Source organism: Bubalus kerabau, chromosome 3, assembly GCF_029407905.1.
Source record: "Bubalus kerabau isolate K-KA32 ecotype Philippines breed swamp buffalo chromosome 3, PCC_UOA_SB_1v2, whole genome shotgun sequence".
NCBI classification, from domain to species: domain Eukaryota; kingdom Metazoa; phylum Chordata; class Mammalia; order Artiodactyla; family Bovidae; genus Bubalus; species Bubalus kerabau.
Genome location: NC_073626.1, coordinates 19,051,315 through 19,078,974, shown reverse-complemented (window position 1 = coordinate 19,078,974; position 27,660 = coordinate 19,051,315). Strand labels below are relative to the sequence as shown.

The 27,660-nt window shown below is 43.3% G+C and overlaps 1 protein-coding gene across 1 annotated transcript in view; it reads left to right on the top strand.

The window, feature by feature from the left end:
• The first annotated feature begins 11,435 nt into the window (after nucleotides 1-11,435).
• Nucleotides 11,436-27,660, top strand: part of DCDC2 (doublecortin domain containing 2) — a 151,968-nt gene continuing 135,743 nt past the window's right edge. The window contains exons 1-2 of the mRNA XM_055570775.1: nucleotides 11,436-11,728; nucleotides 16,227-16,281. Coding sequence (XP_055426750.1) covers nucleotides 11,436-11,728; nucleotides 16,227-16,281 — 348 coding nt within the window. The remainder of the gene's footprint in view (nucleotides 11,729-16,226; nucleotides 16,282-27,660) is intronic.

Sequence of the window (27,660 nt, the reverse complement as noted above, 5' to 3'; positions counted from 1 at the left end):
TAAGTTGTGTCCGACTCTTCTGTGACCCCATGGACTGCAGCCTGCTAGGTTCCTCTGTCCATGGGATTCTCCAGGCAAGAATACAAAAGTGGGTTGCCATTTCCTTCTTCAGATCCTCCTGACCCATGTCTCCTGCATTGGCAGGTGGATTCTTTACCACTGAGCCACCTGGCTTTTATGCTAGTCATGGTCTTATTGAGTGATGAAAAATTTTTAAGTTAGAATTCCCAAACTTTAAATAACATCAGAACATCATAGTTCGCTAATGCAGCTGTTTCCACTAACTCAGAAACCGAACTGCAGTTAACCAGTAACTTCTGTATTAGTGACATAATTTCCTGCAAAATTGTTCCTTTGTAATGGTTAACTTCTCTCTTGCTTGTTCACAGCAGGGGGTAGTTTTCCTTCATCAAAATCTTCTATTTATTATAAATACCACATCTGACCCTGAAATAAAACCAAACCCTCCCCAGGTACTAAGAGATAGTACTGTTTTACCTCAGTAATTATCAGCAACCTGAGGAAAATCCTTTAAAATACCGAAAAAGTTGTTAGTTCAAACTAGACATCTAAGATTTCCCCAGCAGTAACCTTTTAATGATGAGAGAGGCAGGCACTTAGCCACTGAAGCTCACTTGTTGGTGTTAAAGGACAGCAATTTTCATTTTGTTATGAAAAAAAAGGAAAGAAAAGAGAACTGTTCTGAGTTTGTGTAGAATTACGATCTGTGGAGAAATGTAGTCCATTAGTAGTGTGAAAATATGAAAGAAACCCCTGGAATGTTGGAGACAGAACTAACCGACTTTCATTGTTCTTCTATTGCTCCAAATCTGAGTTATAAAAGGATTAGCATGGTTGACCAACAAAAAAGTCAACCTTAGGTGAGCATTATTCTACTTTTCACTTTAATGAAATCTAATAATAACTTGGAGAGGCAGTAAGCTAGTCAGAGACCAGAGTACTTTGAATTCCTTGGGGTGTGGGGGTTTGGGGGAAGACATTAACTGATTACTAAGTTTGGCTTTATTTATTTTTAATTTATTTCTTTATATTCAAATATAAATATACTTATTTTAAATTTATTTCTTTATATTTAAATTTGTTTATTTGGGGCTTCCCAGGTGGTGCTAGTGCTAAAGAACCCACCTGCCAATATAAGAGACGTAAGAGACACAGATGGGGAAGATCCCCTGGAGGAGGGCATGACAACCCACTCCAGTACTCTTGCCTGGAGAATCCCATGGACAGAGGAGCCTGATGGGCTACAGTCCATGGAGTTACAAAGAGTCAGACATGACTGAAGCGACTTAGCACACATACATTTATTTTAAAAATATCACTTCTGACTTATTTAAATAAGATAGTTATACCCAGTTACTTAATAATTATGCATATAGATAATTGAGGACTGGGAAATAGAAAAACAAACTTAGTTTGGCATAGTTATACCATTCTTCAAGTATTTGCTAGTTTGTAGCATCAAGCTGAAGAAAATGAGTTAACAATTTTTATTAACTTGGCATCAAAGGGAGTCTTACTCCTGTTGAGAGTGACAAAAATCATTTAAGTTGAAGGGAATGGAGAATTGCCTCAAGTGTTGAAAGGATTTTGAGCTTAAGTTACCTGGGTTTGTGAAAGCTTTATTTTTCTCCCCATAGTTGGACAGTTAAATCACCATGGAAGAGAAAGTGCTTTGTTTAAACAGCTTTTCTGTTCTAAGAATCAAAGTATCACAACAGACTCCTTGTAGGAGAGAGTAGATTGTGTTGTAAGTGGAATTACTTAAAAGTATCAACATTATATCTGCTCCCAGCTGTCCTACAGACAAACAGAGTCAGGCTAGCAGCTTCTTACACCTCCCATGGAGGCAGAAATCCTTTCAAAAGCAAAGCTCTTTGCTCTCATCCTCAGTTGTCATAACCGATCAAGTCTCAAAGGGGTTCTGGTTTTCTGTAAAATAGTGTAGTACCTCCAGAAACTCTAGTGTATAAGAACAAAACAAATCGATGATACAAATGATGTATATTGCCAACAGATACACTGAAACAAATCAAAGCCTGAGTAAATTTGGTAATGACTTGACTGAATGAATTGGAAATCATTGTAGTTCCAATTGTGCCGTATCCCTCACTGGTACTTCATGCTGCTGAACTAGTATTTAAAGGCTTGTTGACACATTTGATGGTTAGTGTTTTCCATTCATCATCAGCTTTAAACTCAGCTTGAGTTTAAACTAAGACCTGTGTGTGCTAAATCACTTCAGTCGTGACTGACTCTGCGGCCCTATGGACTGTAACCTGCCAGCCTTCTCTGTCCATGGGATTCTCTAGGCAAGAATACTGGAGTGGGTTGCTGTGTCCTCCTCCAGGGGAATCTTTCCAACCCAGGGATTGAACCCATGTCTTTTACGTCTCCAGCAATGGCAAGTGGGTTCTTTACCACTAGTGCCACCTGGAAAGCCCAATACATGTGAACTAGACGTTCTTTAGAACAATGTGTAAAATAGAGTGATGATTTGCTAGAATTAGCACTACTTGAATTACAAATAATGTATCTTATGAGCTTAATTGTATACTTCCTTAGAAAGTCATATGTTGAAGTCCTAAGCCCCATTCCCTCAGAATGTGGCTCTATTTGGAGATCTTTAAAGAGATAGTTGGGGCTTCCCTGGTGGCTCAGAATCTGTCTGCCAATGCAGGAGACCTGGGTTCAAGATCCCTGGATTGGGAAGATCCCCTGGAGAGGGAAATGGCAACCCACTCAAATATTCTTGCCTGGGAAATCCCACGGGCTGGAGATTGGCAGGCTACAGTCCATGGGGTTGAATAAGAGTCGGTCATGACTTAGTGACTAAAGAACACAACAACAAAAGAGGTAATTATCATTAGGGTGAGTCCTAATCCAATATGTTTGGGATACTTTGAAGAAGAGGAAATTAGCCCACCGAAGATGGAGAAAGGACAGAATATTGACTACATAAATGAGAAACAGAGCTTTGCCCAGAGTAGGTTCTGAGCTAGTATTTGATAATGAATGAATGAATGCGTTAGGCAGCTAAGGTCCAAGTCAGGAGATCAGAGAGTCAGAATGGGCAGTGTCATTTAAAGTAACTGGTAAGAAGCCAGGTAAGGGTGTGATTTCAGGCAATATCCCACTGAGAGTGGCTTCAAGTTGATTCCACAGGGGAGCTGTGAAGTGTACTTTATGCTTTAGGATTAACTTGACCTAAAGCAAGGGAAGTGGGCTTTCATACTCTTCACTGGTCCGTCACAGGTTAAGGGTATGTGTGGGGTGGTGGTAGGCGACACATGGAGGTGGGGGTGGGGAAGGGTAAACTCTCAGGCATTCCAGCTCTCAACAGTCCAAATGCTGCTGCTCCAGGAGCCCAAAGTTGCCTGCGAAGGAGTCACAGGTGTGGCACATAGAAGTCAGGGGTAGGACACATGGGGTCACAGGGATCCAAGAGGAACTGGGTTGAGTGCTGATACTGTCTATCTTAGGGTAGTGAAGCAAGTGGCTTCGAGACTAAACCCTAAGCAGGACTGTTTCTCTCTGGTCTGTTATATTCTACTGCATGCGTGCTAAGTCGCTTTACTTTGTCTGACTCTTTGTGACCCTATGGACTGCAACCCACCAGCCCATGAGATTCTCTGGACAAGAATACTGGAGTGGATTGCCATATACTACTGCAGGGGATCTTCCTGCCCCAGGGATCGAACCTGCATCTCTTATGTTTCCTGAATTGGCAGGCGGGTTCTTTACCACTAGCACCACCAACTTGACTGTTATATTCTAATGAGTTTGGCCAAACTTTGTACGTGTAATATCTAAAATTGTCCACACTCATTTGCACATGAGAAGAATAAAGATTTATCTTAAAAAAATGAGATATTTATTTGGTGCATACTATATGTCTTCCCTGTAGCTCAAACAGTAAAGAACCTGCCTGCGATGCAGGAAACCAGGGTTTGATCCCTGGGTTGGGAAGTTCCTCAGGAGAATGGAATGGCAATCCACTCCAGTATTCTTGCCTGGAGAATCCCATAGACAGAGAAGCCTGGCGGGCCACAGTCCGTGGGGTCTCAAAGAGTCGGACACAAAGTGTCAGACACTTCTGTAAACACTATGGATTCATCATTATCTCTTTTAATCCTATATGGGTAGTGTTTGGTTGTTCATTTTATAGATGAGGAAACTAAGACTTAGAAAAGTAAAGTAACAGAGTCTCTGTCACCAGAGCCCTGGTGACATAGCTACTAAGTGATGGAGCCAAGATTCAAAACCAGATTTTAAGTATCATGTATAAATAAAACCATACAACCAATCTACTTTGAAATATATTGGCGTTTTCAGTGAAGCAAGTTAAAATCCATCTTGAGACCATCCCTGTGAAATAGATACAACTCTTTCCTAAATCTGACATGTTTATTGACTCCAGTGAATTTGACTGGTTGGGAACCTCACACGATTTTTTTCTTTATTGCTGTGAAATAATTGTCCAGAGACAGGGGAATCCTCCAGGTGGCTAGTTAAACGCCTCCAGAAGGCATACAGGGCATTGATGAATCCCTCTGAGGATTTCTGTAGTTTACAAGTGGCCTTATTGGCCAAAGAATCTCATTAATCATACCGCTTAGAATGAGATCTCCAGAAGTGGCATGTGTGAAGCAATCATAAATCAGATGTGATCTGCATCTCAGAATCTCCACATGAAACTCTCTAATAGAGAGTTGTTTATCCTTGATCCTTGGCTTAGGAAGATCCCCTGGAGAAGGGAAAGTCTACCCAGTCCAGTATTCTGGCCTGGAGAATTCCACGGAATGTATAGTCCATGGGGTTGCAAAGAGTCGGACATGACTGAGCGACTTTCACATATCTTTAAAAAAAAAAAAAATCCCACACTGAAATTTAAAAGTTACTCTCTTGCCTTTTTTGGCATTACTAGGTTCTATTAATTGTTTTGCATGTACCTCTCTTCCTTACTTTCAGTGTCTCAAACCCCTATATTTTCTCAGGTTGTATCAGGCCAGGGGGTGAAACTAGTCAAAAAGATTAAGGCACAGTCTGGCAGGCTCTTGCTTCCTATGAAACATACATGTGCAGCCCCATAAATGTCCCCCCGAAACTTCCCCCAGTTACTTTTAGGAGTTCCTAGGGAGTGAGTTCTAAGACTGTCCAGTCTCTGCATGGCCCTCGTTCCCTGCTGGAGCTCCTTCCTTTTGGTATTCTTTCCTACTGAGGCCTCTTCTGCTTGTGAAGCCAGGTACTGCCACCTGGGTACCATCACCTCTACGGGGTGATGCTGTCTCTTGCCAGGTCCCCGAGCCATGGATGCTACGTTACAGCCCACAGGGTCCATGGAGGCACTGCCAAGGTGACTCTGCTCCCCACACAAGCATGCCTTCTTCTCCATCTCCCTTCCACATTAAATTTTGCAGACAGCATAAAAGAAGAGCTGTTTGTGCTCAATGCTGTATAGAATTTACAGTGAAATATTGATGACAGGTTTTGCTAATAGCCACATCCAAGTCCCTGTAACGAGTACATGGGGACTGGAACCTGGCAGATGAGACGCTAAACTTCAGATTGCCCCCCTCCCACAAGCTAGCTTTTGTTACTGGGTTGACTTCTCTTACAGTCTTTTACTTTAGGATGAATTTATTTTCAAGTAATGCCTTAGTGTTTCCTAAGGATACATTACTGGTGGGTCCAACCAGATGCACTCAGACATATGTGAACCCCTGTAGGGGTCACAGTGGAGACCTGAGCTAGGACACCTTCCTTTCTCTGCCGCCTCCTCCCCTCTTGCTCCCTTCTTTTCTCTCTCCTACTTCCTTTTCTCTCTTTACACACACACACACACACACACACACACACACACACAATATTCATCTGCTCAACTCTATGCCAGGCACTGTTTTAAGTACTTCATATAGAGCAGTCAGAGATCTGACAATGGTCCACTCTCCTGAGCATTCTGCAGAGTGGCAAGTGCTACAAACAGGAAACAGAAGGTGTACTGTGACATACAGTGACTAAGGGATACTTCACATAAGGCTATCAGGGGAGGCCTTTCTAATGAGGAGAACATGGCTCAGTGGTAAAGTATCCACCTGCCAATGCAGAAGACATGGGTTCTGTCCCTGATCTGGGAAGATGCTGCAGAGCAACTAAGCCTGTTGAGTTCAGTTCAGTTGCTCAGTCGTGTCTGACTCTTTGCAACCTCATGGACTGTAGCACGCCAGCCATCCCTGTCCATTACCAACTCCCAGAGCTTGCTCAAACTCATGCCCATCGAGTTGGTGATGCCATCCGACCATCTCATCCTCTGTCATCCCCTTCTCCTCCTTTCCTGTGGCACAACTAAGCCTATATGCCATAGCTATTGAGCCTGTGCTAAGAGCCCGGGAGCCGAAAGTACTGAGCCCACACGTGGCAACTACTGCACTGCGCCCTTAGAGCCTGTGCTCTGTGACCAGGGAAGCCAGCGCAATGAGAAGCCCGCACACTGCGACAAAAAGCAGCCCCCGCTCGCCGAAACTGGAGAAAAGCCCGTGCAGCAATGAAGGCCCAGCACGGCCATAAATAAAAAAATTAAAAAGAAAAAAGAACCAAGCAACATCCTTTCCTCTATTAAAAAAGAAAGACACGCCCATACTAAAAAACCTGGTACCTAAGCAGTCCATGCAGAGAAAATGGCAATACTTATACCTTTATTTATGGCAACCCACTCCAGTTCTTGCCTGGAAAATCCCATGGCCGGAGAAGTGTGGTAGGCTACAGTCCATGGGGTTGCAAAGAGTCGAACATGACTGAACCACTTCACTTCACATACCTTTATCTCTCCTCTCAGAGAGCACATCTTGTCCCTAGTGATGCACAAAGTGGGACTGTACCCTGAACCCACTCCCAAGTGACCTGTTCCCCTCACTCAGGTAGCACGCTGGGATTCTTCTTGTCACACTATGAGGGACCCTGACTTACAGGGCCCTCAGCTGGAGGGAGCCTCCGTAGGTCCCTCCTGGAGTGCAGCTATACTCCCAGCTCACCTGCACACTCTAATGGGGCCTCTGGGCATATGGTTTTCAGGGTTTCTAACCTCCTCCCACAGGGACGGGAGCTTCAGGGACATTCCAGCCCAGGCACAGGATCATGGTGAGAAGGCAGCGGAAGCCCACATCCTCCTTATTCTTAGGGAATTCCAGATGCCACAAAGTTCAGCGCGAGAAGACGAACAGCGGGGGTTTCTCCAATCACTGTGGGCCGTTTCCGACACAGCAGGAGCATAGAACCTGGATTCCTTGAGATGGCTAAGGAACTCAGGAGGCTCTGACATTCCTCAGAGTGGACACTGGCCACCACAGGCTGGGCCTCCTCTGCCAGCCTCTGATTCCTCCTGGCTTCTGGGACTCTGCCATCCAGCATCACTGACCTTCACCTCAGGCTCCCCCAACAGACACAGGCCACCCCACCCACCTTCTCCAGGGCCAGGCCTGGGTTAGAGATGACTGTCTGCCCTTTGGATTCTTCCCTGGCTTATTTCTCCATCTTGTCTTTGCTTACCTTCTTTTCCTCATGAAGATTCCTTTAACTTCCTTTCCAACTCTTCACTATATCACATCCAGTCAATTCTTCATGGCCCACCTCAAGACTCATCTCCCCTGGGAGGTCCCATCCAATGGCTATTGCTCCCATTCATCTCTTCTTTGCTGAATGCCCACAAACACTCCTTCCCAGGTGGCAGTAGTGGTAAAGAGCCCATCTGCCAATGCAGGAGACATAAGAGACACGGGTTCGATCTCCGGGTCAGGAAGATTCCCCTAGAGGAGGGCATGCTAACCCACTCCAGTGTTCTTGCCTGGAGAATCCCATGGACAGAGGAGCCTGGCAAACTACAGTCCATGAGGATACAGAGTCAGATAGGACTGAAGTGACTTAGCATGCATGCCCAAACACTCCAAATCTTCCTCTTCCGGAACCCCCCCCAGTTCCTCTTCCTTCTCTTACTTCACTCCCCCACCCCTCCCCCTTTCTTCCCTCTCTTCCTTCCTTCTAAATAAGAATTAGCCTATTTACTAATGTGACCGTTCCAGCTTTGAACAAATGGGTTAGATGGGGGTCCACTCATGGAGGCAAGGATCTTGGAAAAGAGATTTTTAGGAAAATGTGAGCTCCTGTGAGCATTCTGAGTCCAGACTGCCTTTGTGATGGTCTAAGGATGTTGTCCAGGAGAAAGGATGGGCTGAGAACCACCTTCTACTGACTTGCAAGACTCAGTTGTTAAATTTCCAGAAATTTTAAACATGGTCATTATTAAAAATTAAATTGCATAAATGTAAAATTAAATAAATTAAAAAAAAGATAATAATGACTCAAAACTCATCACCACCTCCATTTTACTATTATCTCTGAGGTTAGATGTCTATTGGGCTTCCCAGGTGGCTCAGATGGTAAAGTGTCTGCCTGCAATGCAGAAGACCTGGGTTCATTCCCTGGCTCAGGAAGATCCCCTGGAGAAGGAAATGGTAACCCACTCCAGTATTCTTGCCTGGAAAATTCCATGGACAGAGGAGCCTGGTAGGCTATAGTCCATGGGGTTGCAAAGAGTCGGAGACAACTGAGCAATTTCACTTTCCTTTCCTTTCCTTTCCTTAGATGTCTGTTGCATCTGTATGGAGGAAATACCATACCTGTGACTACACAACTCATGCCTCCAGGGATGTCAGATTGGAGCTGGAAACTGGCCCGGTTTGTGCTACTGAAACTACAAATGTTGGCAAATGTTGTGAATCAAGGCCTTCCCCACTCTGCAAACCAGTAGTTAAACATTTATCACCATATCACTGTCTAAGAAGCAACTGGATAAATGAGTCTGGGCTCAGGAGACAAACTTGGGCCAGAGGTACTGTTGGGGGAGGCATTAGAATACAGACGTGGGGCTGCCTCCTGGGCTGGTGACAAGGGTTCACGCTTGGAAGATATACGTGCTTATTATTCCGCTGCTGCCATCTTGAAGTTTTGAATGAGAGGCCATGTGTTTTTATTTTGCTCTGGGCTGGTATGCGTATGGGAGCAGGGAGGTTTAAGTGGTCTGGGGGTTGCTAGACTTACTGCCATTCTCCCCCCAAAACTGATTTTCTGTCCTATTTACCACTTGGCAGCACATCTTCACTGATATTTTCCTCTCAACCTGTGTATTCTTAATAACCCTTTTTTAAAAAAAATTATTCATTTGGCTGCACTAGGTCTTTGTTGTTGCCCGTGGGCTTTCTTTAGTTGTGGCTGTCCATCTCTAGAGCGTGGGCTCAGTAATTGTGGCGCACAGGCCCAGGCGGCCTGTGGAATCTTTCCAGAGCAGGGATCGAACCTGTGCCCCCTGTGTTGGCATGCGGATTCTTAACCACTGGACCCCCAGGGAAGTCCAACCTGTAGTCTTCACAACCAGCTCACAAAATTTCCTTCCTCTATTTTACCTCTGTATTCTCTTCTCTTTGGTTTTTTGAAAACTGTTAACTTTCAAGGCATTGATGTATTAAGTAACTTTACTTAATAATGTTTCTGCCCCAGATTGCAACGTCCCATACATTCATCTCTCAGATGGTATGTCATGGTGGTTAAAGTGGTCCTGGGATCACAGAAAACTGGGTTTGAATTTTCCCACGTGACCTGAGGCTTCTCTACTTCTGTTTCCTCATCAGAGGAAAGAATATTTACCTCTGAAGGCTCTGAACATTAAATTAGATAATCTATCTAAAGCGCCTCACACAACGCACATGATAAGTGTTCAATTAATGGTAGTTATTAAGACCATAATTTTTATTCATAGATGATGAATTAGGTACCGCCTGTAATGATATTTGCACACGACACATAGTACTGGTGTCTTAGGAGGAACAGGGGAACATTGGCAGAGACGAGCTGGAAGATTTCACCTTTTTAAAGAACATTTTCTTGTTCCACAATATATATGACCCAGAGTAGCTTGGACAAAGCACCCCTTTACTGAAGTTCTCACCCCACCCCCCAGCCTCCCTGTCCCCGGCACTTCTTAACCCACAAGTTCAGTTCAGTCGCTCAGTCGTGTCCAACTCTTATCTATACACGGATCCAACCTACACAAACAGTAGGCTCCTTTTCTTGCTATAGAACTACACACACACATGGTAGGGACTAAAAAATGCTAGGTTTTTCTTTTTATTTTATTTTATTTTTTTTTAATTTTATTTTATTTTTAAACTTTACATAACTGTATTAGTTTTGCCAAATATCAAAATGAATCCGCCACAGGTATACATGTGTTCCCCATAGGTTTTTCTTTACACCGCTGTATCCCTCAACTTCTAGCACAGCGCAGGCACCCAGCAGGCGTCCGTTTATAGAGTGACTGCTTGATACTGCTACCCGGGCTTCCCCGTCTTCCCTCTAAAAGACTCACTTTCTCCAGTCGCTGCCGGACTCCGAGGGCAAAGCCCAGCGGATCCGCGAGGGCGCCAGGCCTACTTTGCCGACACCGCTCCCTGCGCGGGGCTGCAGTTACTATGGAAACGGCGGGAAATAACAACTCCGTTCCCCCTGGGATGAGGGAGGCCCGCAGAGACAACGGCTGCGGGAGGAACAGCAGGAGCGACGCGCGGCCCCCGGCGAGTTCACCGCGGTGCCAGCCGAGCCGCAGCGCCGTGCCCCACCCCCACCCCGCCCTCCTGTGTCGGTAGGTACCCCGGCCGCGGGCGCCTCCCGGGGACCACCCTCCCCAACCCCCCGCCTTCACCTTGGGACTTGATTGCGCGCTCCTGTTCGCTGCGTTCAAAGGATGCCCACGGGAGCTTCGCTGGGGGCGGCGCAGGTCTTGGCTGCGGATGGGGCGGGGGCGAGGGGTCTCGGACGCTCGACTCTCCTCTAAGTGCACTTTAGGCATATATCTCCCAGCGAGGAAAAAGCTGGGCAGTTTCAGCGCAAACCCTAATTACTTGATTTCGGGAACAAACAGGAGATTGAGAAGTGGGAGCCAGGAAAGAAGTTTCAGCATATTTATAATTATATAGTTCGTGCATGTGTGTGTGTTCCCACCTCTCTCCCACCCAGGCGCACGCAGTCTGCCTGTTTACCGCCCCTGGCGCAGCTCCGGTGCAGAGGTGGTTACACCTTGATTCCGCCGGTAGCGAGAGAAACAGGTGTGTGCGCGCACGGCGAGCGCTGATTGGTGGTGCAGACTTGGGTGAACTACTTGAACGTGCCGGGTGAGTCCTGCAGCGGCAGGGTCTCCGCCGGGTGGACGCCGGGCGCGCGCGGTTGCTTTGCGGTGACCCGCGCGGGCTTGTCTGTTTCGCGTTCGTTTCAGGACGCGACCCCGCGCCGCGCGTGTGCTGTGAGGCCGCTGGGGCAGCCGCGGTGCCTCCCCCCGGAGAAGCGAGCCGCGCGGGAGTCCCGAGGGGAAGATGAGTCGCACCAGTGCCAGGTCCGGGCACCTGTCGCAGCCGGTCGTGAAGAGCGTGCTGGTGTACCGCAACGGGGACCCCTTCTTCACGGGCCGCCGTGTCGTCTTCCACGAGAAGAAGGTGTCCAGCTTCGACGTCTTCCTCAAGGAGGTGACGGGCGGCGTCCAGGCGCCCTTCGGAGCGGTTCGGAACATCTACACCCCGCGGACCGGGCACCGCATCTGGAGGCTAGACCAGATCCAGAGCGGGGGCAATTACGTGGCCGGGGGCCAGGAATCCTTCAAGAAACTCAAGTGAGTCCGTCTGTCCCCACCGCCCATCGTTTCAGGGGTTGCTAAGGTGGAGAGGAGTAACCCCCACCTCGGTGGGCTCAGGGGCTGTGGCTGTGCGAGTTGATGGCCCTCAAAGCTCCCGCTGCGGTTGCATTAGAGGTTGAAACCGTGGTTGGAGAAGAAAGCTCACTTAGGGAGCAGTAGGAACAGACTTTAAAGGTGTGATGATGGATGAGAATCTTAAAAAAAAAAAAGTATTCAATGACTAGCTATTTGGAAAGAGTAGCACATACGTCATGTTAGATATTTTGCATTTCATGTTCTTTTTCTCTTTCCACTTTTTTCTTGGGACCTATCATTTTATTTTTAATTTTGATTGGAGTATAGTTGATTTACAGTGTGGAAATCTATCAGTTTAGTCGAAATAATGTTCTTAAAAATGACTCAGAAAAACTGGATACTGAAATGTGACCAGTGGAGAAAGTGCTCTCTGCACGTTCTCCTCACTGTTGAAATTCTTTAGACTTCCATTCCGAGTAGAACTGACCACGCCCCAAATGTGCGGCCCCTCCTCCCACCACCTGTGCATTAAGGGGATTGCCTCGATGCTTGGAAAAGTTTACTGGCTTACTGTACTAGTCTGCAAGCCGGTCACCAGATGCTTGATGGTTAAATCTTGAAGGCCAGGGGTCGTTAGTGATGCTTGTTCCCAGTTCCTGGCTGGGAGCTCACTTACTGTGGGTGTTCAATGCATTGGCAAACTGTGCCTTTGGTCTGTGAAGGGAACAGAGATAAGACACAACTTGTTCTTTGGGAGGTCACAATCTAACAGGAGATAGGCTATGTGCACACCAGTAATTTTAATGCAAAGTACAAAGGGGTGAGTGCAGTTAGAAAAGTAAAATTATATGGAGGTTGAGAAAAATTATTCCTCGTGGGGGTGGGTACTGTGGGACATGTAGAATTTAATATTCCATGGTGGTTTTTTTTTTTATTTTTACGGTTTTACTGAGGTAGATTTCACATAACATAAACCACAGTGGTTTTAGTATATTCATAGAGTTTTGCAACCATCACCACAAACTAATGTTAGAACATTTCCATCACTCCCAGAAGAAATCCTGTACCTTCCCAATTTCCCCGTCTCTCCTTCCTCAGGTAACCACTGATCAGTAGTTATTAGTTTTTCTGTCTCTATGGATTTGTCTATCCTGGGCATTTTATATACAGACAAACCTTGGAGATATTGCATGTTCTATTTCAGACCACTGCAGTCAAGTCAGTATTGCAATACAGCCAGTCACAGGAGAAGGAAATGGGAACCCACTCCAGTGTTCTTGCCTGGAGAATCCCAGGGATGGCGGAGCCTGGTAGGCTGCCGTCTATGGGGTTGCACCGAGTCAGACACGTCTGAAGTGACTTAGCAGCAGCAGCAGTCACAGGAGTTTTTTGGTTTACGAGTATATATAAAAGTTGTGTTTAAACTATACTGCAGTCTGTTATGTGTGCATTACGTCTAAAAAAAGTACATGCCTCATTTAAAAAATATTTTATTGCTAAAAATGCTAACCATTATCTGAGCTTTTAGCAGGTCATAGTAGTAACATCAAAGATCACTAACCACAGATCACCATAACAAATACACTAATATAAGAAGTGTGTGATATTGTGAAAATTACCAGAATGTGACACAGAGACCTGAATTGAGCAAATGCTGTTGGAAAAACGGCACTGATAGGCTTGCTCTATTCAGGGTGGCCACAAACCTGATTCAATTTGTAGAAGACCACAATATTGGTTAAGTGCAATGACACAAGGTCTGCCTGTAAAAGTGGTCATATGTGACTTTGTGTGTTTCTGTCTTCCTTCACTTAGTATCATGTTTAAAGGCCCATCATGTTGTAGTATGTATCAGTACTTCCTTCTTTTCATGACTGAATAATATTCTGTAATATAGCTATAGCACATTTTGTTATCCTTTAATCGGTTGATGGATATTTGGTTGTTTCAGTTTTGGCTATTATGAATAATGCTGCTATGAACAATTATGCATAAGTTTTCATTTCTCTTGGGTATATACCTAGGAGTGGAATTGCTGGATTGTATGATAACTCTGTAGTTAACCCCCCATAGTTTTTAATGTATTTTAATTAAAATTCACCTTGGGCCTCAGGATGGCCAAAAAATCTTTACCATAAAATCTGTGCTTGTGAATTCTGGTTTTAACTGTATAGAACTATTTCCCTAAATGTCACTAAATTTGTGTAATATACTTCCTTATGTGTTTGTTTAGGTTGAAATCTAAGTGTTCTGTTTTTTGTTATGCCAGATATTCTTTTTACGGGAGGTGAGGGATGTATTTGGCTTTAATTTCCCTTCTCTGAAGCTTCCTTTAGTATGCTTTGTCTAACTTTCTTAGAAAAGCACTAAATGAAACTATGCTTCAAAGAAACTTAGAACTGAAAACGGAGAATCAGGAGACTTGAGACTGAGCCGTTTATTAGCTCTGTATCGTGCAGTTCAGTTGATAATCCTTGTGAATTATCAGTTTCCTAACACAGAAAAGGAACATAACCATTCCTACCTCACAGGGTTATTGTAGAAAGTAAATGCTGTGGATGTGAAGGTGTTTTGTAAGCACCAAAGTGTTCTATGAATGCAAAGCATGTCGGTGTCCAGTCTGTTTCATCATATACTTCATTAATTTTTAAAGTTAAATAACTTTTATATAAAGCAATTTCATGGGGATGGAAACCTGCTTCAGAATCTATTAACAGCTCAAAATTCCAGGCTCACTTTAATAATAATTCATATTCTCTTTTGTTTATTTAGCATTACCAACTCAAAAGATTAAAAACAAGTACAGTTCTAAATCAAATAGAAAGTGCACTTCAAATCATTCTTTACACACACACACACACACACACACACATATATATATAAGAGATTTACACGGCTGTTTTTGCTTTTCACTCACACACAAAAACCCCGAGTGTGTTATAACAGTGTCCATGGTTTGTTTTCCATGCTGACAGATGAATAATTTATTTATTTGTGTTAAAGTGGTAGTATCTATGGTTATAATGATAGAAGCCAAGAAGATTTAAATGCTGAATATATTTGCTGAATATACAACTAGCAGTTTTCAGTTTATATAACAAATTAGGAAACTGGCAGAACAAAGGAAAATCCAAACATATTGAGGGTAATTCATGTCAGGAAGACCCTGAATGATGCTGGGGAAGATAGCAATGGTGGAAAATATTTTTCAAATGAAAGTGATCAACTTTCTTCTTGAATATCTTTTACTCATATTTCTTCTAAAATTTTTGAAACCATGATTAAACTTCAGGTAGCTATCAAATTGTTTATTTTATAGAAGAGACATCTAGAGATTGTTACTTTCCCCAAAGTTTTCCTTATGCATTTTGGGAAGTTGATCTTACTGCATTAATCTGGTGGATCTGAGATGACTTTCCTGCACATGACAGTTAGAATGTGTTGTTATTTTGTCAGAAACCAGTCCCTGAAGATTTCCAAAAGACCCATTATATGCTAAACAGAGGGAGAATTTGCACTGTCTTATGCAGGTAATAACTGTTTATGTAAGGGAAATACATGATAATTTCTAGAGGCATGATTGACTGAAGCGTTCTATCCAAAAAACAACAAAATAAGATGTAGCCAAAATTAATTCTGATATAAGTTTTTTTGGGGGCATCTCAGCAATTATGGTAGTTGAGGTAGAGAGTGTATCTTTCTATGGTTGTAAATTAAATGCTAGATTTATATTTATTTTTAATATTAAAACATTTATTTATCACCTTCTGTGTATGAAGCACAATGGGACCAGATCACAGTAATGGATATATAGCTTGGAAATTGACAAAAGGTATAAAGCTTTTAGGTTGTGCTTACACTATAGCTAAAGAATGATCAGTAGTTAATGTATATAGCAAATAGTTATGGAATAATAGGGGTCTCCAGAGGTTAACTAGTTCACCCATCTGTCTCTTAGCTGAGCCAGAGCCTAAACCATCCCACATGGCTGAGCATTTCTGGATCATTAAAGTGCTCTCCTAGGGAAAAAGCTTTCTCAGCCTTTCACAGTTGTTACTCTAATGCATGGCATCTGTACGACTCTCTTTGGCCTAAAGTCTGTGATTCATAGAACCATTAAGGAGCTTTATACACAAACTGCTCTTTGTATCGAAATGGATATAAAAATGAGAAATAATGTATATGCAGTAAGTAGCTAGCCATTGTGGGGGAAAATGTTCCACGATAGAACTATGTATCTCTAAGGCTTCAATTTCATTCAGGTTTAGAGTAGACATGTGTCAGCTCTGAAAGCCATTCCTGTGACTCTCATGGCTTTAAATTAGTAGCTGTTGACTTTTTTGCTTTTGGCTTAAGCATTTCCTATGGCTTGCTTTACTTTTTAATAATTAAAAAAAGAAATTTACACAGCTGATTCAAAAGTAATAAAAAGAACCCTTATTCTTTTTATTCCCCCCAGTTACTTGGACATAGGAGAAATCAAGAAAAGACCAATGGAAGCTGTGAGTACAGAGGTACTGCCAATAATAGTAACAGCGCCGCTTTGTGTTTCTCACGCTGTTGTCTTAGAGATTTGGATGGCGTTCTGATCGTAAGAGATGAATTGTCTAATGTATATGAATAGGACATTACATGCTTTAAGGCAAAGATAACTCTTCCTTTGGACCATTAGTGGAAACAAACAGGCCGAGTAGTCGTCCTCAGGCATATAGGACAAGATACAACATGCTCTTATTCTCCTATTTTCTAGCTGTGTATTCTCTGGTTGGAATCTGTAGGAATTTTCCCTGTCAAGTGGGAAGACACTCTTCGTAACCGTGATACCAGTCTTTGCCAAAACTACACCCCCCACCCTCATCCTAAACGACTCCTGATAGCTCAGTGTCTGAAATGACCAGGATCACCCTGACTGACCCGGAAGCTTTCAGGGGAGCGTGTTAAGACTTCCTGTAATATCAGGAAAACACCTCCATTTTAACTGGCATTCAAGTTCACCTGAGCGGTGGTCACCAAAAACTGGCATGAAGACTGGCAATGAGCCTTGACAAATAGATGTTCCTAACACTATGTTCCAAGTAGCATCTGGGACCCCTAGTGGAATCATCCCTGGTGGGTATTCTACTGGACGCATTCTTAGCTCATGGATGAAAAAACAGATTAAAAGCAAAGTTAAGGCAACAGCTTTAACTGTCCCAGTGAGAGGGAAAATGATAGTTAAACCCAGACTTGGACTCTGTTCACCAGACCAGACTTCCCTTCTCCCATTTTGACCCCCACATTGTCGATTGCTCCTGGTGGGTGTGTTCTGCCAGTGAAGAAATGGCTAACGGTGAAAGGAGTTCTTCCTCTTTCGTAGTGCGGCGCCTCAGGGAATATCCTCAGCTCTCTCCATTTCTTCTTATGCTGTGTTTATGCCCAACAGGATCATATAGGTCTCTCTAGAAAAAAAACACATAGGAAAATATTTTAATTGTGCAGTATTTTTAATAATGTGAGGTTAAATTCATTATTTAAATAATTTGCGAGAAGAGGTGGTAATCCCAGGCATTGTTTAAATAATTAACATTGTTTGTACTTTTGATTTTCAATGTGTGAAATAAGTTGACCCAATGTATGAGAAGCTGACACAATGTGTGAAAAGTTGAACATGAACGTGCTAAGATTTATAGCTTAAAATAGACAAAAATAGAAAAATTTCAGGCGGTACTTATGTTACAGGGAGAGAAAGACTGATGGTTAGAATCTGTAGCAAGTAGTAAAAAAAGACATTAGAAAATTAGTTCTGGATATAATTTTGTTTGAAGGCCACATGACTGGTTGGAGTAAGTCACCTTGCTTGAGGTTGGTGACTAAAGCTGACTTTCTGCAGTAGAATTTAAAATGTGTGAGTTCCTAAAAAAAGTAGGAATGTATATTTATTCTGGATTCTAGTGCCTTTGATGAAGACATTATGCCTGGAAAATTGTAAGAGGTATGCAAAAAAATTGGGGAATATACTTAAAAAAAATATTAACCGTAACAGAAGACGCATTCACAAGGACTCTATAGTTAATTAATTATTTGCTAATTGTTCTTCCACTTTGGGGCAGTAACTATTGATTTCTCTTTGGGCCGGTGCCCAGGCTACACAGACAAGGTTTTGATCTATGAATACACATGTTACATGTGACAAACCCACATCTCATCTCCAACTAGATGTTAGCATCTCTCCCTGTTCTGGAACACCACATCTCTCCCACTTTACTTCTTACTGGTGGTACCCGCGCCTTCGTATTTCCTTTAACTTCGTGGGATATGCTGGAGCCTTTCACGTCTCCATCCTTCCCCACACAGTCTTGCAAAGGGGAGCCAAAAAAGAGACATTTTGAGGATGCAAAGGAGATGGGAGGAAGAGGTAAGAAACTGTTTGTGACCTTCAGCACTTTGCTTTACCTACCCAAGTCCCCCTCTCTCTTTTGTCCTCCCCGCCCCGCCCCCCCACCAATCTTGCTTCCCTTGTGGCTCAGCTGATAAAGAATTCGCCTGCAATGTGAGAGACCTGGGTTTTATCCCTGGGTTGGGAAGATCCCCTGGAGATGGGAAAGGCTACCCATTCCAGCATTCTGGCCTGGAGAATTCCGTGGGGTCGCAAAGAGCTGGACATGACTGAGCGATCTGCACAATCTTTTTTCCCAGTCTGAACAGTGTTTTCACTTCCCTCACTGTGCATTTCTATTCTTTTTTTTTTTTTTTGCCTCACCTTTGCTTGGTAAGCCAGATCTTAGTTTCCCACAAACGATCAAACCCATGCTCCTGCAGTGGAAGCTTGGAGTCTTAAGCACTGGATCACCAGGGAAGTTCTATGCATTTCCAGTCTTGGTCTTCACAGAGACCCTCCTCCCCAGTGTTCACACCACGACCACACTCCAAGCCTGCTTTGAGCAAAGGAACCCCTGCTTTCATTGTCAGAAAGGGAGAGTTTTGGGTTCTTGGCATCCAAAATGGGGAAGCTGAATGCTTTTCCCAATAGAGATCTCACTTTCACTGTTGGTTCTATAGCCTTATTGCTGCTGTTTTAGGTGGAGCATAAGTCAGAAAAGCTTTTGTGGGCTGCACAGAGAACCTCACTTTTGTCTGTGAAATTCTTACTGGGCATAAACACCTCCCTTTTTTTCTACAGGTGATTTACCATCAAACTTATAGAGTTCAACAAGTTTGTGAGTTAGGAGATGATCTATGTTCAAAGTCGGAGAATGAACTTGACAGAATCTGGCCTTTCACAAATATAGATTCTATTTTCTCCATCTAAGGTAGTGATTTCCTTTCAACATTTGTGTCTACTGGAAAAAAAAACACATCTAGTAAAAAACTGTTGATAACCACCATTCTTTGGAGTAAGTTATCACATCTTCAATTGCAGAGAGGGACTCAGAGATAACTTTCAAGTGGGAACATGGATACATGGAATTGGAGAATTTAGAGTTGTTTCAGAGAAGAAATTTCAGTGCAGTAGTAGCACAAACAATATTTATTCACAGATGTTTTAATATGAAGAGTGAGTAAAACTATTTACTCATCAAAATTGGGGGCATTTCCCTCAAATCTGACATACTTCATATTGTTTAAGTTTTCGGTGTTGAGGCTGCATGATAAAAGTCACTGCATTAAGGTAGATGATTCCATTTTTCTAACTGCTTAAAACGTATTACTTCTAATTCTTCTCAGTGCATGTTATAATTGGGCTTTCCAGGTGGTTCATTGGTAAGGAATCCACCTGCCAATATAGGAGATGCAGGTTCGATCCCTGGGTCAGGAAGATCCCCTGGAGGAGGAAATGGCAACCCACTCCAGTATTCTTGCCTGGAGAATCCCATGGATGGAGGAGTCTGGTGGGCTATGTCTATGAGGTTGCAAAAGAGTCAGATTCAACTTAGTGACTAAACAACAACTATAAGAACAACAACAACATGATATAGTAGAAGGACCTTCACAGTTTTGTAGAATGTGTGGCCTTGGGTCCAAGCTGCGGTGGCTAGATTTTCACACATGGAAGGAAACCCAGCCAATGGGTTCTCAGAGTCAGTAGCATTCCTCCCCTCCTCCTAGAACACCAGAGTCCATAATACAATTTGGTTGTTCGTTAGATGGTTAATAATTTAGACGCAATGGTATCCACTTGCTGACTGAAAGTCATGAAATGAGGCATGCCACCTTGATGTCCTAGGGTCTGTTGTGGTTTCTGCCATTACTTTTCTGTTCCATGAGGCTCATTGTTGAAAAGACACTAGAAGGACATCTAGTCCTTCTCTGTACCCATGTCTTTGGGACAGAAAAAGGCAGAACTCTAATGCATCCATTCCACTAACCTGAAAGAAGTATGTTGTCTTATTTGGCCAACACTTTTTGTAGCAGGAGGAAAGGAGAGAAAGCAGGAGGATGGATGGAGAAGAAAAGGATGGATGGAAAAAGAAAAAACAAAAAGGTGGCTGGTGGTTTGCACCTGCTCCAAAGTTGGGCAGCGCTGTGGGTTCTGAGCCAATGTCCTTTCCTTTGGAGAAGGCGACGGCACTCCACTCCAGTACTCTTGCCTGGAAAATCCCATGGACAGAGGAGCCTGGTGGGCTGCAGTCCATGGGATCGCAAAGAGTCGGACACAACTGAGCGGTTTCACTTTCATTTTTCACTTTCCTGCATTGGAGAAGGACATGGCAACCCACTCCAGTGTTCTTGCCTGGAGAATCCCAGGGACAGAGGAGCCTGGTGGGCTGCCGTCTATGGGGTCGCACTAAGTCGGACATGACTGAAGCAACTTAGCAGCAGCAGCAACAGTCCTTTCCTTTCCTCTCTACACACAGCTCTTGCTTTTACTAACAGCCAGCTCAAGGGATCTTCTAGGCTCTCCTTGGACTCCTGCCTCTACTCCCCTGTCATTGTGTTGAGCTGTATTTTCATCTTTCTTCCCACTTTCCCTGTATCAGTAGTTTTAATGAAAACTGTTCTCATCTTCTGACCTTGGTGTTCATCTCTTTATTTATGTCTTCTCAGTCCTCTCTTTGCTTCCTTTCACCTCTGCTCTCTGCCTGGTTTTAGATTTCATTCTGTGCTTCCATGTTCCAGCTTCCCCCTTGTCTCTGTCAGGGAAGCAAGCAGTCTGCGGAGCCCTCCGACCCCCTGCACTGGGAGCCTCTGGTCTGCATGTGGACACCTTTCCTCTTCCTTACCAACCCGCATTGTCCTTTTAGCCTTTTGCCTTAACTGAAGGACGTTCTTGTTTTTCTACTTTATCCACTTAGCTTTCATGTGATTGCACTCCCATACTGTGCAGCATGATAGGCAGAGGGCAGGGAAGCAAGATTAACAGGACATACAGTTCAGTTCAGTTCAGTTCAGTCACTCAGTCATGTCCAACTCTTTGTGACCCCATGAACCACAGCACGCCAGGCCTCCCTGTCCATCACCATCTCCCAGAGTTCACCCCAACCCATGTCCATCGAGTTGCTGATGCCATCCAACCATCTCATCCTCTGTTGTCCCCTTTTCCTCCTGCCCTCAATCTTTCCCAGCATCAGGGTCTTTTCAAATGAGTCAGCTCTTCACATCAGGTGGCCAAAGTATTGGAGTTTCAGCTTCAACATCAGTCCTTCCAATGAACACTCAGGACTGATCTCCTTTAGGATGGACTGGTTGAATCTCCTTGCAGTCCAAGGGACTCTCAAGAGTCTTCTCCAACACCACAGTTCAGAAGCATCAATTCTTCGGCACTCAGCTTTCTTCACAGTCCAACTCTCACATCCATACATAAATACTGGAAAAACCATAGCCTTGACTAGACAGACCTTTGTTGGCAAAGTAATGTCTCTGCTTTTTAATATGCTATCTAGGTTGGTCATAACTTTCCTTCCAAGGAGTAAGCATCTTTTAATTTCATGGCTGAAATCGCCATCTACAGTGATTTTGGAGCCCAGAAAAATAAAGTCAGCCACTGTTTCCCCATCTATTTCCCATGAAGTGGTGGGACCGGATGCTATGATCTTTGTTTTCTGAATGTTGAGCTTTAAGCCAACTTTTTCACTCTCCTCTTTTACTTTCATCAAGAGGCTCTTTAGTTCTTCACTTTCTGCCATAAGGGTGGTGTCATCTGCATATCTGAGGTTATTGATATTTCTCCTGGAAATCTTGATTCCAGCTTGTGCTTCCTCCAGCCCAATATTTCTCATGATGTACTCTGCATAGAAGTTAAATAAGCAGGGTGACAATATATAGCGTTGACGTACTCCTTTTCCTATTTGGAACCAGTCTGTTGTTCCATGTCCAGTTCTAACTGTTGCTTCCTGACCTGCATATAGGTTTCTCAAGAGGCAGGTCAGGTGGTCTGGTATTCCCATCTCTTTCAGAATTTTCCATAGTTTATTGTGATCCACATAGTCAAAGGCTTTGGCATAGTCAATAAAGCAGAAATAGGTGTTTTTCTGGAACTCTCTTGCTTTTTCGATGATTCAGCGGATGTTGGCAATTTGATCTCTGGTTTCTCTGCCTTTTCTAAAACCAACTTGAACATCTGGAAGTTCACAGTTCACGTATTGCTGAAGCCTAACCTCTTACCTCCAAGAAATTTACAATTTTGCTGAAAAGACAGATATACGAACATTTCCAGTACCGCGTACTAAGCGATCCAGGGGTCCAACCCTGTTTGTGTTGAGCTATTTATTTCCAATGCTTTCAACTATCAGGTGGCAATAAAGTCATCCGTGAACTCATCAAAGGAAAGCTTCATTCTTTGACTTGGGGTTGTAGATGCTGCCAGCTGGCTCCTCCCTGTTGCCTCCATGTAGTGAATCCTTTAGATTATGACATTCTTCAATAGTTATTTAGGGTCCAAAATCTGTTTCACTGTAAGAGGCCCTGAAACACATTCTCTACAGAGAAGACAAGCAGACAGCGTGCAGAGCACTTAAGATGTGCTAGGAGCTGTGACTCACCAGGTGCAAAATGAGTACTTTTAGGAGTTTGGGGTCTAGAGGATGAGACAGGGAAGTAAATCAACTACTATTATTGAGGGCACATGTGCTGGGCTGGAAGACTAGAGGACTGAAAAAGGATGGATGGTTTTATATAATCCATAAACCATAGGTTTATGGGTTAGCCAGTTTTGAAATGGTTTCAAATATCTTTCATTTTTCGCTCACTTCTCTTAGCTTAAGGTTTTGAGAATGTCCCTTTCTCCTCCTTGATTAAGGAGGATAATTTCATATTTATATCTGTATATTGACTCATTGGAAAAGACTCTGATGCTGGGAGGGATTGAGGGCAAGAGGAGAAGGGGACGACAGAGGATGAGATGGCTGGATGGTATCACTGACTCGATGGTCATGAGTCTGAGTGAACTCCGGGAGTTGGTGATGGACAGGGAGGCCTGGTGTGCTGCGATTCATGGGGTCGCAAAGAGTTGGACACAACTGAGCGACTGATCTGATCTGAGGGATCAAAGCCTGTCTCTAATAAAAACAGTGAAAATCAACTGGATAGAAAAGCAACAAAGGCAGCCTTGCCATGAGTCATGCTCGAAGGACAGTCACACAGCAGGCCAGCGGCCTGCACTATCACCCTTCAGGCTCCTCTGTCCATGGGATTCTCAAGGCAGGAATACTCAAGTGGGTTGCCATGCCCTCCTCCAGGGGATCTTCCCAACCTGGGGATCAAACCCAGGTCTTCTGCATTGCAGGTGGATTCTTTACCATCTGAGCCACTAAGGAAGCCCAAGAGTACTGGAGTGAGTAGCCTATCCCTTCACCAGAGGATCTTGCAGGCAGATTCTTTACCAGCTGAGCTACCAGGGAAGCCCACAGTTAACAGAAAACACTGCTTCTCCCACTCATGTTGTCTCTGTAAGATGGCCTAAGGGCCTCCCTTCCTGTGATTACTGCATTCTGGTGGATGACACTCTAGACTTGCTGTACTACTCCTGTATTTTACTGGACATCTTTTATTTTTTGGCCAGGCCACAGAGCTTGCAGGATCTTAGTTCCCTGACCAGGCATTGAACCCTGGGCCACAGCAGTGAAAGCACCAAGTCCTAACAGCTGGATTTCCAGGGAATTCCCTACCCGGCATCTTTAATTGCTAAACCTCCCTCACCTCATAACAGCCCCTAGTTAATCCCCACTTGTAACTTCACCTCCAAACTGCCCTCAGCCCAGAAGTGAATCTGCTTCCTCTAGACTCACCTTCGAATCCTCCAGTGAGAACCCAAACCTTAGGAAAGATGATTCCTTTCTCCTCTTTCTCAGCATCATTTTGTGACTTCTCCAAGTGCCATCCCTCACTGCATAAAATCAACAAATCTGATTTTGTCTGACTACAGATTTGTTCCTGCTTGTGATAGTCTTCACCTGATGAGGCTTTAACACATGCGTCAGAGCTGCTGGTTAGATTGTAGTCTCTGGGAGGTCTGCTCATTCTGTATAATACCTAGCGTTAAGAGGCTGGTGTGTGTGTGAGTCGCTCTGTCATGTCCGACTGTTTGCGACCCCATGGACTATAGCCCGCCAGGTTCCTGTGTCCATGGAATTCTCCAGGCAAGAATACTGGAGTGGGTTGCCATTTTCTTCTCCAAGAGATCTTCCTGACACAGGGATCAAACTCAGGTTTCCCACACTGTAGGCAGATTCTTTGCTGTCTGAGCCACCAGGCGTCTCTAATAGGCTGGTAGTAGTTTTAATTCTCTATAGCTTTGAACATTCCTTATCATAGTTAAGAGAGATACCTGCTTTCCTCGTGTGTCTGGTGATTCTGTTTCATGTATGAGTGGGATGTCTCAAATAACTTATAAGTCTTCATGGCTACTATCTATCGTTTCAGGGATAAAATTAGTTGTAATTAAACCTTTGTGTATTTATTGTCTCTTAGAATCTGCTGCGCGTGTGCTCAGTCACAATTGTAGCCTGCCAGGCTCCTCTATCTGTGGAATTCTCCAGGCAAAAATACTGGAGTGGGTTGCCATTTCCTTCTTCTTTAATGTCTCTGGTGTACATTTATTGTCTCTAGTACACTTTGTGGAGAAGGCGATGGCACCCCACTCCAGTACTCTTACCTGGAAAATCCCATGGATGGAGGAGCCTAGTAGGCTGCAGTCCATGGGGTTGCAAAGAGTTGGACACGACTGAACGACTTCACTTTCACTTTTCACTTTCATGCATTGGAGAAGGAAATGGCAACCCACTCCAGTGTTCTTGCCTGGAGAATCCCAGGGACAGGGAAGCCTGGTGGGCTGCCATCTATGGGGTCGCACAGAGTTGGACTGAAGTGACTTAGCAGCAGCAGCAGCAGCAGCAGCAGTATACTTTGAAATTGTATTGAATGAATGCTATTCACTTAACAAAGGCTTATTGTGTGCCTGCTATGTACCAGGTGACTATGTGCTTGTCACCTGAGAACCAAATAACATGGCCCCTGTCCTCATGGAGTTGACTGCTCTTTAGCCGTCCTTGCTTGTCATGCCTTTACTTTTAACTCTCCCAGCATTGATCTTTGCTGCAGAACTTGTGGATTTCTTTAGCTCACAACCCCACATTTTAAGGGCTAAACAGTTTTTGAAGAAAAATCAGGGCTCTGGTTTTCTTCTTCATTTGCCTGCTCTTCCTCACCTGCTAGTGGAGAGCCAGTCACAGGTGCAGTGACAGCTAAGCAGAGAGAGCTGGTCAGGTCTCACCATTTTCAAAGTGACCCATCCATGATGAAGTGTGCTCTCTGCAGTTGGGAGACCTGCTGTCTTAAGCAGAAATCTTCAGATTAAGATCCAAAGACACTAATGAATGTCTTCTCAAGGAGTGGAAGCTTCCTCTTCGAATAAGCATCCCACTGGATCCTCTTGAATACCCTTCTCTCATTTTAGATTTTCATCAATGGAGAATTTGGATAAACTTTGTTTCTTCTTTGTTGAGGGGAGTGCTGCAGAAGAACCTTGGAGAGGAGGAAACAAAGGAAGTGAGGTTTTGAAACCTCAGAACTTGCCCTGGTCTGAAAAATTTGTGGGAGCATGTGTTGTACTTCGGGTCCATCACTCGAGTGAATGTCTTTAAGATTTTGAATATCATTATTAAAACTTCACATTTCAGTTTAATCATTAGGCATCATCTCCAATAAAACATACTATGGGGTTTGCTACTTAAAGGCTTTGGGTTGGGAATGGGTTTCTAGACATCAAATCAGGTGTAATTATTAACCTTACTGTGGGAAAGCTTGGGACTCTGTGGTTTAACTCACTAATCTTTAGCTTTGGAATTCTGGGTTCAAAGAGGGGACTATGAAATAGTTAAACTCCTAAATGTTTCTTTCTTTAACTTGGGGAAAGATTTCCAAATTATGTTAGTAAAGTTTACTAATTTATCAAAACATCAAAGAAAACGAAACCCACTTTTGTGAGTTCTTCCAACAATAATTGAAGCCCTTTTCCAGTCTTTTGTTTTACATCTTCCCCCATCTCTCTAATGTAAGTGCAGAGTAAGAAGGATTCTTTTAAGGACAGCTAGTTCACATAAGTAATCATGGCGATTCCAAGGTGACTATGACCTTGCCAAGGCTCTAGGAAGACAGAATTTTCTGTTAAAGAACAACTGACATATTTCATTTTTCTTTCACACTTTCCTGTCTTATCCCTTTTCTTGGTATTCAACTGTGTGTGGGGGGAGGGGGCATGGGGAATAAGAGGAAGAAACAGAGGAGTGTTTGTGTCAACCTAGAAAATATTAATCTAATGAAAAATATCCATTAGTAACCCTAATCAGCTCTGACTAAAAGTTAGAGGCTGGGATCTTAATTTTTCCATTAAACATGTGCTGTGGGATTGTTCCATATATCTTGCATTCTCTGCTTGGCATTTAGGTATGATTTAGAATGTCTATGAAATTGGAAGACATACAAATTAGAGCATGTTTATATTTTTTATTTATAGTAATAAGCTGTTCTAAGCAAAGACAGACATTTAACAAGAAAACATTTATAAAATGATTATCAGCCTTTTAAGAAAAAATATGAAAAGTATCTAATAAAATAGTTAAATTGCTAGCTAACCATGAATATTTAAAAGAATCACTTAATCGAAGTATTGAAATACTCTCAATAAGACATTTTATTTGCCCCCAAGATAAAGTCCTTTTGACAATACCAACAGCATCCCCTGTGGAACAGAGAACATCTTGTTCTTATGATGCATGAGATTTGGAAACACAGATGATGAATTTTTGGGCATATGTATTATAATTTGAAGTTCTGCCAAGGTATACCAAACTTTTCATTGATGGATACTATGCACCTACTAGAAAATCAATACTTAGGTTCACATTTTAGGGTAATTGTAATGAGCTTATTGCATTTTTTCATGAGTCAAAGGGACAATTCATGATGGAAGTATGATTTTTCTATGTGGTAGGAATAATAAGAAAATGTAACCAGATAGCAAGTATGGCCAAGGAAGACAAATTGTGCTGAACCACTTGCTGAATGCTGCTCAAGTATGCTTTCACACTGAGAATATTTATCAAGAGCCTGCTGAATGCCAGGCAGTGGGCTGGATTCTAGCCCCATTAAGACACTGAGTATGTGCCAATCAGAAGCAACAACAAGGTAATTGTCATTGGAAGAGACTGAAAAGAGTTTTGAAAAAGTATAGAAGGGTGGAAAAGTAATACCAGCGGTTTTTAATCCGAAGAAAGACAGCAATTTATGTAGACCTAATTAATAATTAGCTTCAATGCTTATAAAGAATGTGGTGACTAGATCTTTTCCATCACAGTTGGGTACCATAAAAGGGGAAACAAAATTAAGCTGTGGTGTGAAGTTTGAAGAATTTCAGTCAGATTGAAAGAAAGATTTTAAAGAATTGGTAAAGATTACCAGGCATTTATTGAAAGAAGGTG